Genomic DNA, 17684 nt, shown 5'->3' with positions numbered 1-17684 from the left:
ATCATATTCCTATGTATGCTATGCCAAATAATATAATATTACAATAATATATATGTTTGCACAATATTGATATTTGCGGGCACAATATTGATATTTGTAGGTGTGCCAAGTGTGAAGTTAGACCGATTTGTGTGAAAATGATAAAATATAACTTCTAACTATTCGAGTGACGTGAATTCTAAATTCGACCGTTAGTTCTAGTCTCCTAAAACAAATGCAATGCCAAAATGAAGAAAACTATTGAGAATTGATGGAAATAAATCTCTAACATAGTTTTGAATTTGCAAGAACGGTAGAAATTCATCAGAACATGAAAAATATAATAAATTGTTGCCGAAGCCTAAAAAGAAAATACCTAAAATGCTAGAACTGGAAAGCTTGAAAACTAATGCTTGAAGACTGGAACTTAGCAGAGAGTTTTTTGCAGATTTTTATGCGTATAATTGTGTGTCGACTTTTGTTTGCCGATGTCCCATTTCGTCCCGGCACTTGGGCGGTTCTTCTCCGCTCCCCCATGATCTCCTCTACCTGCTCCACTATCTTCTCCTATTTACACGTCTTTTGACTTAATCAAACTAATTTAAATTATTGATGGACTTCTTCTTGTTTTCTTGGATTTGAGCTTGTTTATTTTAGGCTTAATTAAAATATGCTCGAACAATATATAATATAAATAAATAAAATAAAGGAAAGTGTTGATGGACCCCAAAAAATTCAGAAAGTGCCACTCCCATTTACTAGGGAGAGACGTAGCTATGTGAAGTCCGACGTGGCTACCAAAGTCATTAGCTGCACAAAGCGGCGCCTCCTCACTCCTTAAAACGACAACAGTTGTTTTATGGCGTGGTCGCGGTTGGTGTGACGTTCTCGTGGAAACTCCGCCAGCTGCTGAATCCGCGACCATTTAAATATTCGTCAAAGGCGAAGGCCGAAATAACACAATTCTCTAGGGTTTTTGCTTCTCTATTTCATTTATTTTCAATTCAAGTTGCGTAAGCAGATCAAGTCGCTGCAGCTGATATTAGGAATTGTGCATTTGGTGTTCAAGTATGGCGGCTTTCTCTTCATCGCTTATCGGATCTGCGCCGTCTCTTTGTCTCGATGCCGATGCACTCCGCCCATCCGATCGATCTGTGGTGTGTTACTATGTTGCTCACCTTTTTTCACGGGATTTTTTGAGTTTGATCCGTCGAGAATGACGAAAATTTAAGAGAGCACGGATCAGCTGTTTTTTTTTATTTCTGGTTTTCTTAATCATATTTTTTAAATTTCTGCGTTTTTCTGCATTTATTATGGTCGGAAGCTAATTTTATGTGTTTTTTTACATGGTGGCTTGCTCTTTTGCCTAACGTTTGATTTCGTTGCGTGATTTTTTTATCCGTGTTTCCATTTGTTAATTAATATATCGAACAATATTCGCCAATGAAAAAGTTGACGGATCTGATCTGTGGCCGTTTCTATACTGCAAAATCGACACTCGAGCAATATTTGGAATCTTTCCACGATGGAAGCTCGTGTACTGCTTTTAGAGAGTTCCCCTGTTTACTAATAATATGATGATTTATGTTTCAACAACATAGCTAGTGGATTGGACATGTTGTTTGTTGCATTAATCAATGAAAAATAGAAGTCTAATCCTCTTCAACGGTGAGGTCCACAGCGGTGTTAATTTTACTTGCATTTTCTTTATTTTTCAGTTGTCAGATAAATTGTTTCGGGAAGTAGTGCAGATTCATGACTGAATTTTTCTTAATCATGACTAAACTATACTTGTAATAGAATTTCCAGGACTGGATATATTTTTTGGAAACAAGAGAATAATTATTCCATGAACCAGTACTCTTCCTTTCTCGTTCCTTCTACTTTAGTTGGATGAATAACAAGTCAGGTTTTATTGATATGTTGAGAAATTTGATCAAACAACCTATTTTAGGTATCTTATGGGAGTTTTAGCCGCAATGTAAAAGTAGTGAAGTTCAGGTCCAGCATCAGTGGCACTAATGTTCAAGTTGATTCACATTCATTACAGTTGAGTCATTTATCAATATTCGTTGTTTAAAATGCTATTGGAAGCATTATGTTATCCTAAATTCATATGGGAGTAATATTTTGATGTACAGGAGGTTTACTGCACATGGGATTAAGCCTATTAAAGCAACAGCTACAGAAGTTCCTCCAACCATACCAAGTAAATATTCGGCCTGCTTTTGGATTGTTTCTATATTCAGATCCTGACTAATTCTATTGAACATTTGACTAAATCAGAGTCACGAAGCGGAGGGAAAACAAAGATTGGGATCAATGGTATGTATTCTAGTCACTTTCCTGCTTTGTAACCGTCACCACATTATTAATATCTCTGAAGTCTGAACTTTATTTTTTCTTGCTAGGAATGTAAATATTTATGCTTTGAGTGTTATATTCATATGCTGCATGAATTCAATGATGATTAGCAGATATAGTATGTGTTTGGAAAACATTAAGTCCACACATGACATGACTAAGATGGTTGAACCCTGAAGGTTTTGGGCGTATTGGGAGGCTCGTTCTGCGCATAGCAACCCTCAGGGATGACATTGATGTGGTGGCAGTTAATGACCCTTTCATTGATGCCATGTACATGGTCAGTCTGCTTGTTCTGCTTTCATGCATGTTTCTTTAATATCTGCTTTCATGAATTATGTTGTAATCTGGATAATCGAGAAGAGGGATTCGGAGGGGTTCGGAGTATTGAGATTGGAGCCTGATTATATATACAGGACCTCTTTTGTGGCCTGAAAAACAACTTGCTTACTCATGCATGTTTCTTGGAATTATTTACTTAAGGATCACGAGTATGATATATGCTGTTAACTACTTTCAGGCATACATGTTAAAGTACGATTCGACTCATGGACCATACAAGGGGACCGTCTCGGTTGTAGATGAATCTACTTTGGAAACAAATGGAAAGCTGATTAAAATTAGTAACAAAAGGTATCACAATACTATCCGTGACTCGTTTAACGTTGGAACTTGCATGCTAACTCCAATGTTTCCGTATAGGAATCCAGCAGAGATTCCTTGGGGTGATTATGGGGCTGAGTATGTTGTTGAATCTTCTGGGGTCTTCACTTCTATTGATAAGGCATCAGAACACAAAAAGGTAAATAAGCAGTTAGCTTTTAACACCATCTTTCGTGTCCTAGTAAACGAATATTCTCATTAGAGCTTGTTTTGTAGGGTGGGGCAAAGAAGGTTGTGATCTCAGCTCCATCAGGCGATGCCCCTATGTTCGTTGTCGGTGTAAACGAGACTAAATATAAACCAAGCATGGATGTCGTTTCCAATGCTAGCTGTACCACCAATTGCCTTGCACCAATGGCCAAGGTTTGACTCAAATCTTTCAAAACTTTGGATAAAAAGTAGTGATCTCGTACAATTGGGTAGATTGATTTCATCGAGAATTAGTTTCTCTGAGGTTAAATGTCCAATGGCAATTTAATCACGTCTGCACACTGTTTTTGACAGTAGTTATCCTTGACAGGTTGTACACGAGGAGTTTGGTATTTTAGAGGGTTTAATGACAACCGTCCATGCAACAACCGGTATACATCGCAGCACTAAAAAACATGTGTAGACACTTGGCATATTTAAAGGCCATAGTTAATTACGCTGATTGTTTTTGACTTCCAGCCACACAGAAAACTGTCGACGGTCCTTCTATGAAAGATTGGCGAGGTGGTCGTGGAGCAGGGCAGAACATCATCCCTAGTTCTACTGGTGCTGCAAAGGTATGAAATGTTTTAAACAGTATAACCTTATAACATCAATTTTTGTGACGTGTGGTTTTATCTTCTGACTGAAATTTTAGGCTGTTGGGAAAGTTCTTCCAGAACTCAATGGTCGGCTCACTGGAATGGCTTTCCGTGTACCGACTCCTAATGTTTCTGTTGTTGACTTAACTTGTAGACTCGAAAAGAATGCTTCCTATGAAGATGTGAAAGAAGCTATTAAGTACGTGAGTTCTTTTTAAGGCTTTCAGCTTGTCTGTGTTTAACTGGGTTTGGATGGAATCAGATCTGACCGATAATTTTCATAATATAATTAATTTTGGGTTTAAAATTTCAGATACGCAGCTGAGGGTCCAATGAAGGGCATCCTAGGGTACACTGAAGATGATGTTGTCTCCAATGATTTTGTCGGTGACTCTAGGTAAAAATTTTCCTTCCTTTAGTTCTTTCTAATGTTCATACTTAATATATAATCTCACTATCATTAACACCTCATTATCTCTTTCATTATTTTTAAGCTGTGCGTGTTACTCGAACTGATTTGTCACAAGTTTGGAAAATATGTTTTTTTAGGTCAAGCATTTTTGACGCAAAGGCTGGCATAGGTCTTAGCAAATCATTCATGAAGCTAGTTGCTTGGTATGATAATGAGTGGGGTTACAGGTACATTTTCTCCATTTGAATATGTAGGCTACTTGGTGTTACGTTTTGTGTACAATGAACGCATGTCTGGATCACGTCCCATGGATATTTGTCGTGGGCAAATGACAAATATCCTCACGGACCAAGATTGCACCTGCAGTTCCTATCTCTCTCTCTTCGTTAACTATTGCTGTTCAATCGGCTTCAAAGTTGATCTAACACCCAAGTTTGCGAAAAAAATTGGTAGCATGTTTGAAAATATTTTTTAATGTGTTTGGATAAAACTTAGAAGTCGTGATATATATATACTGAAGTGATAGTTAAAGGATGAAATGAAGAATGTATTAAAATAACGATTTGATTGAGAAAAATAGAGATAATGCAACTTGCGAATGCGTAATAGTATGTTTTGAACCGTAAGATTTGAAATATCAAATAATGATTCAATTGAAAACTTTGGAAAAAAATAATAATTAAAGTCCCCCGGATTTGAGAATAGTCACTATCTTGGTCTTCTTTGTGCAGCAACCGTGTGTTGGATCTAATAGAGCATATGGCTTTAGTGGCGGCAACCAATAAATAGATGATGCTAAACTTTGTGTGATCCATTAGAGAATTGGATGGGATAGCACAAAGTTTACTGCTTTTTTGTGTCTGAATTTTTTTTTTCTATTTTATATCATATTTTGGAATTAGAATTAGAAGCCACACCAGGGGCATCCAATAAGGTTTCGTGTACGACTGCTTGTTTAATTCCGCTTAAGAATTTCTATTTCGCGATTGTACTTAATGATATATTTCGTATGTTGTATGAAAATGAATAGTATATCGTAAATTTTCATTCTGTTTTAGTAACATGTGCCGTTGGTTTACTTGCATTGAAGAAAAAGAGAAATTTTGATGGAGAAAATCTCAACTATGTGAATCAATGAGTAAATTGTACTGGTTTCGATGATTTTATGGAATCAACGAATTCATTACTGTGCCAATTTCATGTTGAGTCCAAATACCCCCTTTCTCCGTTAGTTATTGAATTTGCAGAACAGGCTTTTGTAAAACGATGGTTACTTTTTTAGTGGCAGACAGCTATAAAATTTCCACCCTAAAAAATCATATTTGGCTTGCATCAACAAGTCGTAACTCGTAAAGATTTCCACATCGTATGTCAATTAGCCTAAAAATAAACTTAAAACCCTGCATCATTTGTAATTCAATACACAAACCGGTACGAATTCAATAACGAACTACTTTAAACCGACAATTTACATGTGAAATGCTAAAATGATTAGAGAGGTATTTAAGAACCAAGACTTCATCTCATTTTTTGTCTAAATTGAGGGAAATCTCTCACGCTACATTTATCTGCCCAGCTAGATAATCACCACAGTCAGGCGTGCCTAAATTTGACTATATGCACAATAATGCCATACATGATTGTTTGATTGAGGAAAAAAGATAGAAAAAAGAGAGAATTGTGACTGTTAGTGTATAGAAATTAACCAGTTGATGAAGCGCTGGATAAAATTTCACAATGACAAGGATGTGAACGAATCAAATCACACTCGCGAGCTACTCAGAGTTTGATTCGATAAAAAGTTCGTTCGAAAAGCTTATCGAGCCGAGCTCGACTTCGACAATTTTATCGAGTTGAGCTTGAGTTATTCGCGAGTTTCAAACTAAGGAATATTAAATCACCCAATAATTATAACAACGAGCACTTGCGAATTTTTAAACATCAAACAAGCAAATCCAACAGAAGAATTCCCCAAACACTGGCAAGAAATTACTAGTAAGTAAGACAATTATGATATAATATTACCGAAAAAACGTGGACCAAATCACGAGCCGAATGGCGTGAGATCGATTTGAAAATGTTGCTTCCCCTTGCTAACCCTCTATGAAGACAAATGCATGTATGTATCAGACACGGATAATATTTTTGCCACATCACCAGACATCCAATTGATGGGAAAAAGAAAAATCCAAAACTAAAATGGTTTGAGAAAATTATTTGCAGAACCCAAATGAAAGATGAATCAGCGAGGGAGAAATTGTTGGATTGAACGGATTTCTTGTCGAAAAGCGTTAGTATTTTGACAACGAGTGGTATCAAAACCAGAGCATGACTACTATTAGGGACTCACTTAGTGAGGACTAGTAAGCGTAGTCATGCTATTTCGAATGTAAAAGGATTCATATTAAGTAAAATTAAAAGGCAAGTTAAAAGAAACTTACAGCAATAGCTATGAGTTCTTCCAACAGTTCCTCCAAATGGCGAAGAGGCTATAATAGCATAAATGAACATGGGAAACAGTTAAGACTGTTCCAACCAGCAAACCTAAATTTGGATTCTTCTGCGGATTGATTAAAAGAGCCTAAGAGATATTTCGAACGCCTGAAACTTACCCACTGAGTTGGGCCATCAACAGGAGCATTTAAAGGGTTGTCATGCACCTGGACAGATACAATATTATATTATATTATAAAAGCATAATCATCAAAAAGTAAATATTAAAAAGCAAATTCATATAAAAAAATAATTTCCCGTTATCAGAATAGTGTATAGAAAAAGTCACACTGGGAAACAAATCCAGGCCAGAATGGATTCATTCTATACCTCCATAAAAATACCGTCCACTCCAACAGCTACTGCAGTCCTGGCAATGCAAGGTATGAGTTCTCGAAGACCACCACTAGCAACACCGCCACCTTCCAGCTGTAAAATAAGAGGAATGTTAATCGTCAATATGGCAATGAAGCTCGTGGTATAATAGGAATGGTCGCTTTGAGAAGAGAAATGATACACGGCTTTCTTAGTGTTTTTTTGTGGCATGACAAATCTTCATAAATTGTGTCATTGAAAATCATCTAGGGACATTCGATATTATGAAGCATTATGTCATTAATAACTGCCTAGTGGCATGTATCTGGAATGACCACAGATTTTACGGACACGGACACGATTTGAAAGAGAGAGAGAGATTGCCAACAAGATCTAAGCATGTGATTTGGAAATAATCATCCTACACGGGTCAAATAATCCACGGTTGATGATTCTGCCGGCCAACACAAATGTTTCCTGTAGTACATACCTTTCTCCCAGCGGGTTGTTGTAGTGAATGCGTTATGTCTGCTACCTGACATAGAGTTATTCAATTCAGAAACTATGAAGGAATAACACACAGACACACACTTTCAGGAACACGAAGTGCTGCCAAGGAAATTATTCTAGAGAATGTGTATCATTAATGTGCCAAAAGTAGTGTCATGTACACAGATGCACATGGTTTGACGGTCTTACAACGGGACAATTGGCCTCCCTTAACCTCTCCAAATTTCGTGGGTCAACAATCAAGTCATCTGTACAACATACCAAATGAAGTTAGGCCAGTACTGTTATGAACATGTTAATTCCACAGTAATAGTTTCAATCACAGGCCATTCTAATTTTTTTTGCAAGAAACATTTCTCCATCGCAATAAAAAAAGTCTATTACAAAACTGAAAAGGTATTAAATTTTAGTGCATGGCTCAAAGAAACTTTATTGACGAGATCGGCTCTTTTGTTTAGAGAAAAGGCTTTGCGGGATCAAACCTACAGCAAAGCTTCATATCCATCAATCACACATTCTAGAGTATCTTAGCTGTTCATCTAACACCGAGCGCTAATGAAGTTGATGAACTTACTGTAGCCAAACATTGTGCCTCTCTCGCAAACCATAACATTTTCATTTCCGGCCATCCTAATCTTTTCAGCAGAGTTTGCCATGACCTACAAAACCAACTGAACATACTACCATATTGCTGACAGATGATATCAAAACATGGCCACTTAAGTTTGGAGGAAAACTGAAAGAACTGGGGATGAAATTGCTTACAGAAGGAGCACAAAATTGCCCTTTCTTGATATTAATAATCCTCCCAGTCTTAGCAGCGGCAACAAGAAGATCTGTCTGTTCCAAGAAGCAAGAAGTTAAATTGACACTGGTAACATAAACAGCATTGAATTACTGGCTACTGCTGAATATTACCAAAATTATGAACACTAGTAAGGAAGTGATTGGTTGTCCATCAAAGGAGAGTAAATTTCACCTGCCGGCACAAGAAAGCGGGAATCTGAATTATGTCAGCAACCTTGCCAACAGCTTCACACTGAGAAAAATCAGTTGTTAAAAGAAAGGTACATAACTGTCGAAAGAGATTAGCACGATATGATAAAAATTCATGACACTCAGGAACTACAATGTCAAATCATGAGTTAATGTGTCAGTTTTTCACAAGACAGTAAGAAACATCAAGGAAATCCAACGCTAGAGAAGGAATGCAAGCGGAAGTGTTGCTGGAGCAATCCCTTCTTTAACTCCAAGCCAGGGCAATTGTAGCAAATATTTCAAATGTTTGTGAGAATGGGAAAGGCGGCAGTAGTTCAGCTGCCAAAAATTCAAGTAATGGCATTTCATCTAAATCCTTGTCCAAGGAGGTTCCTCTGCTTGTGGCAGGGATTAGAGCACTTTTTCCCGGGAAAGCTAGTACGGACAGTCATTCTTGTGATAGCAATAGCATAGCATCACAAGTTCCTTCATTGGCTAGTTCGACGGGATTTCTCACAAGCCAGCTAGCTCTGTGAGTTCTTCATCAAAAGTTTGATTCATGAAGAATGTATATTGTGGAACAAAACTTTAGGCCCATAACAGATTTAGTCTCTCAATGAATGTCTCTACTAACCTAATGCTTTCTACAGATAGAAGGATACCCGTGCAAGCTTTAATTTACTCATGAGATGTGTTGCCTTACAGGATTATGTCTAACACCTACTGAATGTATCACAGGACTTCATTCGGAAACGGGATTCCACAAACCGGGACATGCTCCAAGCAAGAAATATTTTCTTTCATGAATAATGGCAACAAATACTAAAGATGACAGAATCACATTTTTTTCTCAGAGCTTGCTCACACAAAGTTCAGCAACATTTTTCTGTACTGAATCACTCAATTGGACAAAAGTGATTCAAAATTTCCATTATTGAATCGAACCTGAATTGACTCGTGCACATCAGTAACTATTGGAATATCAAAAGTGGTTTTCACTCTCTCAAGAATCTGCAAACACGAAAACGGGATGGCTCACTATAACTTGCATTTCATAAAATTGAGTTGAAATTTGATTGCAGTACACGTGAATACACAATAAATCACACTCAAAGAGTAATATAACAGATATCCACCTTCAAGCCGTCACTCATGCCAGGTCCGCGAAACGACTTAGAAGATGTTCTATTAGCTTTGTCAAAACTCGACTTGAAAACCAACGGCAATCCAAGTCTGAAAACAACAAAAATCGTATGATCAGTTTGACTAACTCTTCGAACATAAATTAATTTGAAGCAAACCACAACGATATTCCGACATATGACGTTACTTAGAAGTGATATCCTTGATCTTCTTCGCCATGTAGAGAATATGATCCTCCGATTCAATCACATTCGGACCTGCTAGTAAGAAAAATGGATCCGCTGCCTGCTCATCAAAATATCAAAGTAATTAGCATGAAAATTCAGGTAAAGGGAAAGAGAAGATCGAAATTCAAAAACCTTGAGCTGATTGAAAAGAGCAATTGACGATTCCATTTCTATTCCAAGCTTCTCCCTGACAATGAAACGTACAGAGAAAAACAATAGATTTGAGCGGTTGAGGAAAAATCACACACTTACAAATTCAGAATGCAGAGGATCTGAGACGCGATAGAAACTGAATTACTGTTGTATGATGGCCAAGTTCTCTTTCCAGTTGCAGCTGTTCTCCGGGTCGGGTTTGGTTTTCGGAAAGTCCAAATTCCTGAAAACACAGCGGACTATATATTGGGCCATTGCCCCGGTTCATCCGCTGCTTCGATTACTAAATTGGACCGCGAAACTTGGGTTTTCTGTAATGTAATCAGATAACTCGAGGGTAACTGTTTGGTTCAAGTACTTGTAAGTATTAATATAAATAGTCCTATCATATCACTTGTTTTGTACAAGTATTATTTATCTCGATCAATCAAATTATTAATTATTTATTTCAGTATCAATCAAATTCGTAATAATTTATCTCTCATCAATCAAATCAATAATATAAAATTACGATATTACCCTTAATAAATAATATTATTAATATTTTCAACAATGACAAAATGGTAATATCATATTATCTCAAATTTAATCAATCAAATCAATTAAATCAAACACTATATTAACTATCATTTTCTATTTATTTTATTATTACAAAATATTACTTATTTCCATACTATATATCTCATACCATGAACCAAACGGTACCGAGGAGTATGTATCATGTGAGACGGTCTCACAAATTTTTATCTGTGAGACGAGTTAACCCTACCGATATTCACAATAAAAATTAATACTCTTAGCATAAAAAGTAATAATATTTCATGCATGACCTAAATAAGAGATCAGTCTCACAAAATACGATCCGTGAGAGCGCCTTAAACAAGTTTTTACCTAACTCGAGTCACCACTAAAGTCTTCAAGTAATAATTAATAAAACGCTAGAAACATTAAAAAAAAAAGTAATTAAAGGCATAAATTAAATTCTACATAAAATAAATGGGTTGAGTTAGTAATATAGGACCCACTAAAATGCGATATGAGCCCTTGAGTTGAGTGCTATTCGGCCCCATATCGCCAAAGTCCACACAAAAAAAGGTTAGACTTTGTTAATGTTTATTTTACTAGTTTAGTGGTTAGTTACCACTACTTCCTTTTATTTTGGGTTTTGTTATTTGTTGACTTGGTATTTTCAGCATTGTTGGTCTGTTTAGACGTTAGCTATTTTCAAGTTTGTTCAGTTATTTATATTTGCTTTGTAAGGCTATATAATAGCCAAGTTTGTGATTCAATAAAGGTGGATTTCCTCCTGATTCATCTGTACTCTCTCTTCTGCTTTTGTTTTCCAACATTTGGTATCAGAGCTCCATTATAGGGGCCTGATTAGCTAGAAGCAGCAGTCTTCTACGTGTGTTTTACTTCAATAATGACGACAGAGAGTTCATTTGTCCATCCAGCTGTTCCGAAGTTTGATGGCTACTATGATCATTGGGCAATGCTCATGGAAAACTTCTTGCGTGCAAAGGAATATTGGGGACTTGTAGAGAATGGAGTTCCGACAATGGCTGAAGGTGCTGTTCTAACAGAGGCACAGAGAAAGCACATTGAAGATCAGCAGTTAAAGGATTTGAAGGCTAAGAACTATCTGTTTCAGGCATTAGATCGTTCTATCCTAGAAACAATCCTAAACAAAACAACTGCGAAAGATATATGGGATTCTATGAAGCGGAAATATCAGGGTACCACACGGGTGAAGCGTGGAAATTTGCAAGCTCTGAGGAAGGAATTTGAAATTCTTCACATGAAGCAGGGAGAATCTGTGAACGAATATTTCTCTCGTACTTTTGCTATTGCCAACAAAATGAAAGTCAATGGTGAAGATAAAGGAAATACTGCAATTGTTGAAAAGATTTTACGATCTATGACTTCCAAATTTGATTATGTTGTCTGCTCTATCGAAGAGTCTAACGATTTAGACACTCTAACCATAGATGAGTTACAGAGTAGTCTTCTGGTACAGGAACAACGCATGAACTCTCATGTGTTAGAAGAAGAACAAGCCTTGAAAGTTACTCACAGAGATCACTCCGGAAGCAGAGGTCGTGGTCGTGGAAATTATAGAGGACGAGGAAGAGGACGTAGCAGGAGATCTTTTGATAAAGCCACAGTGGAGTGCTATAATTGTCACAAGCTAGGGCATTTTGCATGGGAATGTCCAACCCGAGAGACAGAGGCAAACTATGCAGGAAATCAAGAGGAGATGTTGTTAATGACGTATGTGGATCTGAATAACACCAATAGAGAAGATACGTGGTTTCTTGACTCTGGATGCAGCAATCATATGTGTGGAAAAAAGGATTATTTCTCAGAATTCGATGAAAATTTTCGAGATTCAGTGAAGCTTGGGAACAACCCAAAAATGTCCGTATTAGGAAAGGGGAATGTAAGGCTGAAAATAAATGAAATGACACAGATCATCACTGGAGTCTTTTATGTTCCTGAGTTGATGAATAATCTGCTGAGTATTGGACAATTACAAGAAAAAGGCTTACCATTTTGTTTCAACATGGCAAGTGTAAGGTGTTTCATTCACAAAAAGGTTTGATTATGGACACCAAAATTTCAGCAAATCGGATGTTTGTGTTGCATGCTCTATCCCAACCTATTTCATCTACTTGTTTTAACACAATCACAGAAGACATTTTGCAGCTTTGGCGCTGTCGATATGGCCACTTGAGCTTTAACGGCTTAAAGACTCTTCAACAGAGGAAAATGGTGAATGGATTACCAAAATTTCAGCCTTCCTCTAAACTATGCAAAGATTGTTTGGTAGGAAAACAACACAGGGTTTCAGTTCCAAAGAAAAGCAATTGGCGAGCTGCTGAAATTTTACAGTTAGTACATGCAGACATTTGTGGACCGATTAATCCAATCTCAAACAACATGAAAAGGTACTTGCTCACTTTCACTGATGATTTTAGTCGAAAAACATGGGTCTATTTTTTGGTTGAAAAATCAGAAGCGCTTGCTGTTTTCAAAAGATTTAAGATTCATGTTGAGAAGGAAACAAACTCATTTATTAAAAGTTTGCGTAGTGATCGAGGAGGTGAGTTCACATCCCAAGAATTTGCAAATTTCTGTGATGTTCATGGCATACAACGACAGTTAACAGCTGCATACATGCCACAACAGAATGGAGTTGCAGAACGCAAAAATAGAACCATTATGAATATGGTTCGTAGTATGCTATCAGAAAAAAAGATTCCAAAGAACTTCTGGCCTGAAGCTGTAAATTGGACCGTGCATATCTTGAATCGAAGTCCAACTTTTGCAGTACAAAACAAAACTCCAGAAGAAGCTTGGGGTAAGCTCAAACCTTCAGTTGACTATTTTAGAGTTTTCGGATGCATTTCACATGTTCATGTGCCTGACAGCAAAAGAACAAAGCTTGATGATAAAAGTTTCAGTTGTGTATTGTTGGGAGTTAGTGAAGAATCAAAGGCTTACAGACTTTATGACCCCATTTCACAAAAGATCATAATCAGTAGGGATGTTGTGTTTGAAGAAGAGAAGAATTGGGATTGGGATAAGAAGTATGAAGAAGCTATTGTTTGTGATCTAGAATGGGGTGATGATGGGGAAGAAGCAATTGAACATGAAGAAGAAAGTGATAATGATGCCATTGAACATGAAGAAGAAAGTGATGTTGCAGCCACTGAATCTGATTTAGCCACTGAATCAGATTTATTAATACAAAACAGATACAATACTTCCCTTTCAAATGCAGTAGCCAGAAATAGAAGACCACCTGTTTGGATGAGAAATTATGAGACATGTGAAGGACTTTCTGAGGAGGAGCATGAAGCCCAACTTGCTATGTTTGTAGCTGCCGATCCAGTTTATTTTGAAGAAGCTGTTAAAAGTAAGAGATGGAGAACAGCTATGGATACTGAAATGGAATCAATAAAGAAAAATGGTACATGGGAATTGACAGAATTACCAAAGGGAGGAAAAACAATTGGAGTAAAGTGGGTCTACAAGACTAAGTTTAATGAAAATGGAGAAGTAGAAAAACACAAAGCTCGGCTTGTGGCAAAGGGTTACACACAGCAATATGGGATAGATTATACTGAGGTTTTTGCACCTGTGGCAAGTATGGAAACAATTCGGTTGGTAGTCGCACTTGCAGCTCAAAGAGGGTGGTCCATTCATCAGTTAGACGTGAAATCTGCATTCTTACATGGCGAATTGAATGAAGAAGTCTTTGTCGAACAACCTTGTGGTTATGTGCAAAAAGGAAATGAGCAAAAAGTTTATAAGTTAAAGAAAGCCCTCTACGGGCTCAAGCAAGCACCCCGTGCTTGGTACAGTCGTATAGAATCATATTTCATGAAGGAAGCTTTTGAAAAATGTGACTATGAGCATACTTTGTTCATCAAAACTAACAAGGAAGGTAAAGTTTTGATTGTGAGTTTATATGTTGATGATCTAATCTTTACAGGAAATGATGAAACAATGTCTGCTGAGTTTAAACATTCCATGAAGCATGAGTTTGATATGACTGATCTTGGAAGGATGAGGTATTTTCTTGGACTTGAAGTTTTGCAAAAATCTAATGGCATTTTTATAAGTCAAAAAAAGTATGCCTTGGAGGTACTCAACAGATTTGGAATGGATAAAAGTAATTATGTTCTTAATCCTATTGTTCCTGGTTGTAAGCTTGTGAAAGATGAAGGGGGAGCTAAAGTAGACAAGACTTACTATAAACAGGTAGTAGGGAGTCTCATGTATCTCACAGCTACTCGACCAGATCTAATGTTTGTAGTAAGTATAATTAGCAGACATATGGAGAATCCTACTGAGTTACATTTACAAGCAGCAAAAAGAGTGCTACGGTATCTAAAAGGAACAACTGATTTTGGGATATTCTACAGTAAGGGAGGAGAAGATGAACTTGTTGCTTACACTGACAGTGATTATGCAGGAGACTTGGAAGATCGAAAGAGCACCTCAGGTTATGTTTTTTTATTAAGTTCAGGGGCAATTTCTTGGTCATCAAAGAAACAACCAGTAGTGAGTTTATCCACCACAGAGGCAGAATTCATTGCAGCAACTTCATGTGCATGTCAGGCAATATGGTTAAAAAGGGTGTTGGGAAAGCTAGATCACAATCAAAGCAGGTCATGTATTATTCAATGTGACAGTAGCTCTGCAATCAAACTTTCAAAGAATCCAGTAATGCATGGTCGAAGTAAGCACATAGATGTGCGTTTTCATTTTCTTCGAGATCTTACAAAGGATGGTATTGTGGAATTAGTATATTGTGATACACAAGAACAACTAGCTGACATAATGACTAAGCCGCTCAAGTTGAATACCTTTGTCAAACTACGAGAACAATTGGGAATCTGCTCTGAAAATGATGTAAACTGAAGCTTGTACTCTTCAGTTTAAGGGAGGAAATGTTAATGTTTATTTTACTAGTTTAGTGGTTAGTTACCACTACTTCCTTTTATTTTGGGTTTTGTTATTTGTTGACTTGGTATTTTCAGCATTGTTGGTCTGTTTAGACGTTAGCTATTTTCAAGTTTGTTCAGTTATTTCTATTTGCTTTGTAAGGCTATATAATAGCCAAGTTTGTGATTCAATAAAGGTGGATTTCCTCCTGATTCATCTGTACTCTCTCTTCTGCTTTTGTTTTCCAACAGACTTGCCATACTATATAAAATATGTGGGTTGTATTGGTAATTTTGTTGCACACCAAAATAGCAAGTCGGTCCTCCTTTTCTAATGGCAGGTTTCGGGTCGTCTCGTTGCTCTTTCTAAAAGTGCTAATTTAAAAGCATGAAAATCTTTAAGTTTATATTTGGTTTAATTATGGTATGTTTCTAAAAAAAATTTGTGTCTGTTGCCCACACAATTTTTTTCGTTAATTATTAATTATTGTACTGTTGATGTAATGACACAAGTTCGATTATCAACAAATTATTGTTTAATCCTGATTAGAGTGTCATTATTTAAGCAAATAATAATGTTTATTCAACAGCTAGTTATGAACAACTGAAGAGCAGATCGGAATGGCCAAACAGATCAGAACATCCGAAGTGTGTTCAGAACGTCCGCACGGAGAACAAAGATTATGAAACGATGATCAGAACTTTCTAAGTATTGTGTCCAACTTCCGAAGGGGAGATCGGAGATTCCGAAAATGAGATATCAAGCGCGAGTTGACACGTAGAGTTTGGAGCTTCCGAACTCGGGCTATATATATGGAATTCAGAAATCAGAATTTCATATTAATTTCAAAGCATTCTCTCGAATTCTAGAGCATTCTAGGCTTTTCCAACAGTTCTTGACATCGTACGAGTTGCACTAGAGCTCACAGAGTATTCTTTTTACCCTAGACCAGTGTAGAGGTACGTAAGTCTGACTGAGATATCCGGATGAGAATGCATGCTTATGATGCATGCTTTTATGTCATAATATTATGCTGCATTTGAATATCATGTTGAACCTATATACCTTTAGATATCCAATTTAGTAGGATTGCTCAACCTTCTTTTGTCGACGATCAAACACTAGTTGGCATCAAATCTGACGAGACAACATGATATGGTGACCGAAACATTGTAGGTCCAAGTATTTTGAGGCATGTGAGTCACTCAAAACTACGATCTGCGACGGAGCTACATACTCTCGGCGTCTTCCTATCTGAGCATGAGTTTCCAGTTTTGATCCCTAATCACCAGTCATGGTTCATGCATGCATATATAGGTTTGTATACTCGTACATTACGTGCGGAGTGACTTGTCGCTCACGTCCTTGCTTTCATCTTGAACCTCCTATTCCACGGATAATTAATAGTAGTAATTGAGAATATCATGTATTCAAAAATGCCCTCACTACAAATATGAATTCAACTCACAGCTTTTTTCCCACAGGTTTTACATTTCTTCATGCACACATTTCCATTCACCTTACTGCAAAGTGGCCTGACCTAAAAAATCAGGTTTTTCTTGTATTGATCAACTCAAATAATCTAATATTTAACTTCAAGTTTGTTAGATGTGTGCGTTAAATTATTAGCAAGCAGCAACCTTGATGAGATTTCAAAGGTCTATATCTTAACGCATGAGTAATATTAATGTTGATGATACTGAGGAGATATATTAACGTGTCTCTTAAAGTTTTCAGTTGTCTCCCCATTATCATCACTTCGGGTATTCTACATAAAGTCATCCATTAATTTTGTCGATGACCCTTTTGGGGATCAATACTAGAGCGTATAACCGACTAGAGTTCCCTAATTTTAGAAGCCTTTGAAAATAATATACAAACAATTCTTGGCACTTATCTTGAGTTCCCAATGGAGAAAAATGGAGTTCTCGTGAAGTCATGCATTTTACTGACTCTCCACGCATTTTCTGCTGCCATTTGTTCTGTCCACTGTGGTAAGTCATCTTCTCATTTCTGTTTTTTCGCATTCGCTCTAGGAGTCAGAAAGCATTCCTGAAAATTATCAAAAGTTTCGAATGCAACAAATTTGAATGTTTTTTCATAGGGATGATTGCATCTCTTTCCCACTCTAAATTTTTTTATTCCAAATGTAATTCATGTGTGTGTAGATGGAATGATGTGTATCTTTTAGTTATTTTAAGA

The 17684-nt window shown here is 36.9% G+C and overlaps 2 protein-coding genes across 3 annotated transcripts; one reads left to right on the top strand and one right to left on the bottom strand.

Moving 5' to 3' along the window:
• The first annotated feature begins 771 nt into the window (after positions 1-771).
• On the top strand, positions 772-5266 carry LOC142542700 (glyceraldehyde-3-phosphate dehydrogenase GAPCP2, chloroplastic-like). The gene is made up of 14 exons (XM_075649475.1): positions 772-1136; positions 1934-2028; positions 2121-2188; positions 2266-2304; positions 2523-2623; positions 2864-2976; positions 3046-3145; positions 3223-3369; positions 3527-3587; positions 3676-3773; positions 3854-3996; positions 4111-4194; positions 4347-4436; positions 4941-5266. The coding sequence occupies exons 1-14, from the start codon at positions 1050-1052 to the stop codon at positions 4996-4998; spliced, it is 1284 nt and encodes a 427-aa protein (XP_075505590.1). The 5' UTR covers positions 772-1049; the 3' UTR covers positions 4999-5266.
• A 478-nt stretch (positions 5267-5744) lies between these two features.
• Positions 5745-10329, bottom strand: LOC142542701 (2-dehydro-3-deoxyphosphooctonate aldolase 1). Of its 2 annotated transcripts, none has more exons than XM_075649477.1 (14): positions 10128-10329; positions 10008-10062; positions 9836-9933; positions 9642-9738; positions 9451-9516; positions 8507-8566; positions 8293-8367; positions 8102-8186; positions 7717-7775; positions 7508-7552; positions 7033-7131; positions 6822-6869; positions 6651-6698; positions 5745-6310 (listed from the first exon to the last, which is right to left on the bottom strand). In XM_075649477.1, the coding sequence occupies exons 2-14, from the start codon at positions 10041-10043 to the stop codon at positions 6254-6256; spliced, it is 873 nt and encodes a 290-aa protein (XP_075505592.1). In that variant the 5' UTR covers positions 10044-10062; positions 10128-10329; the 3' UTR covers positions 5745-6253. The 2 variants fall into 2 exon arrangements, with proteins under 2 accessions (XP_075505592.1, XP_075505591.1); XM_075649476.1 differs by having other exon boundaries at positions 10174-10269.
• Positions 10330-17684: the final 7355 nt, after the last annotated feature.

This window comes from Primulina tabacum, chromosome 4 (genome assembly GCF_025594145.1).
Source record: "Primulina tabacum isolate GXHZ01 chromosome 4, ASM2559414v2, whole genome shotgun sequence".
NCBI lineage: Eukaryota > Viridiplantae > Streptophyta > Magnoliopsida > Lamiales > Gesneriaceae > Primulina > Primulina tabacum.
Note: the sequence above shows the minus strand (reverse complement) of the source record. Positions and strands in the feature narration are given on the sequence as shown.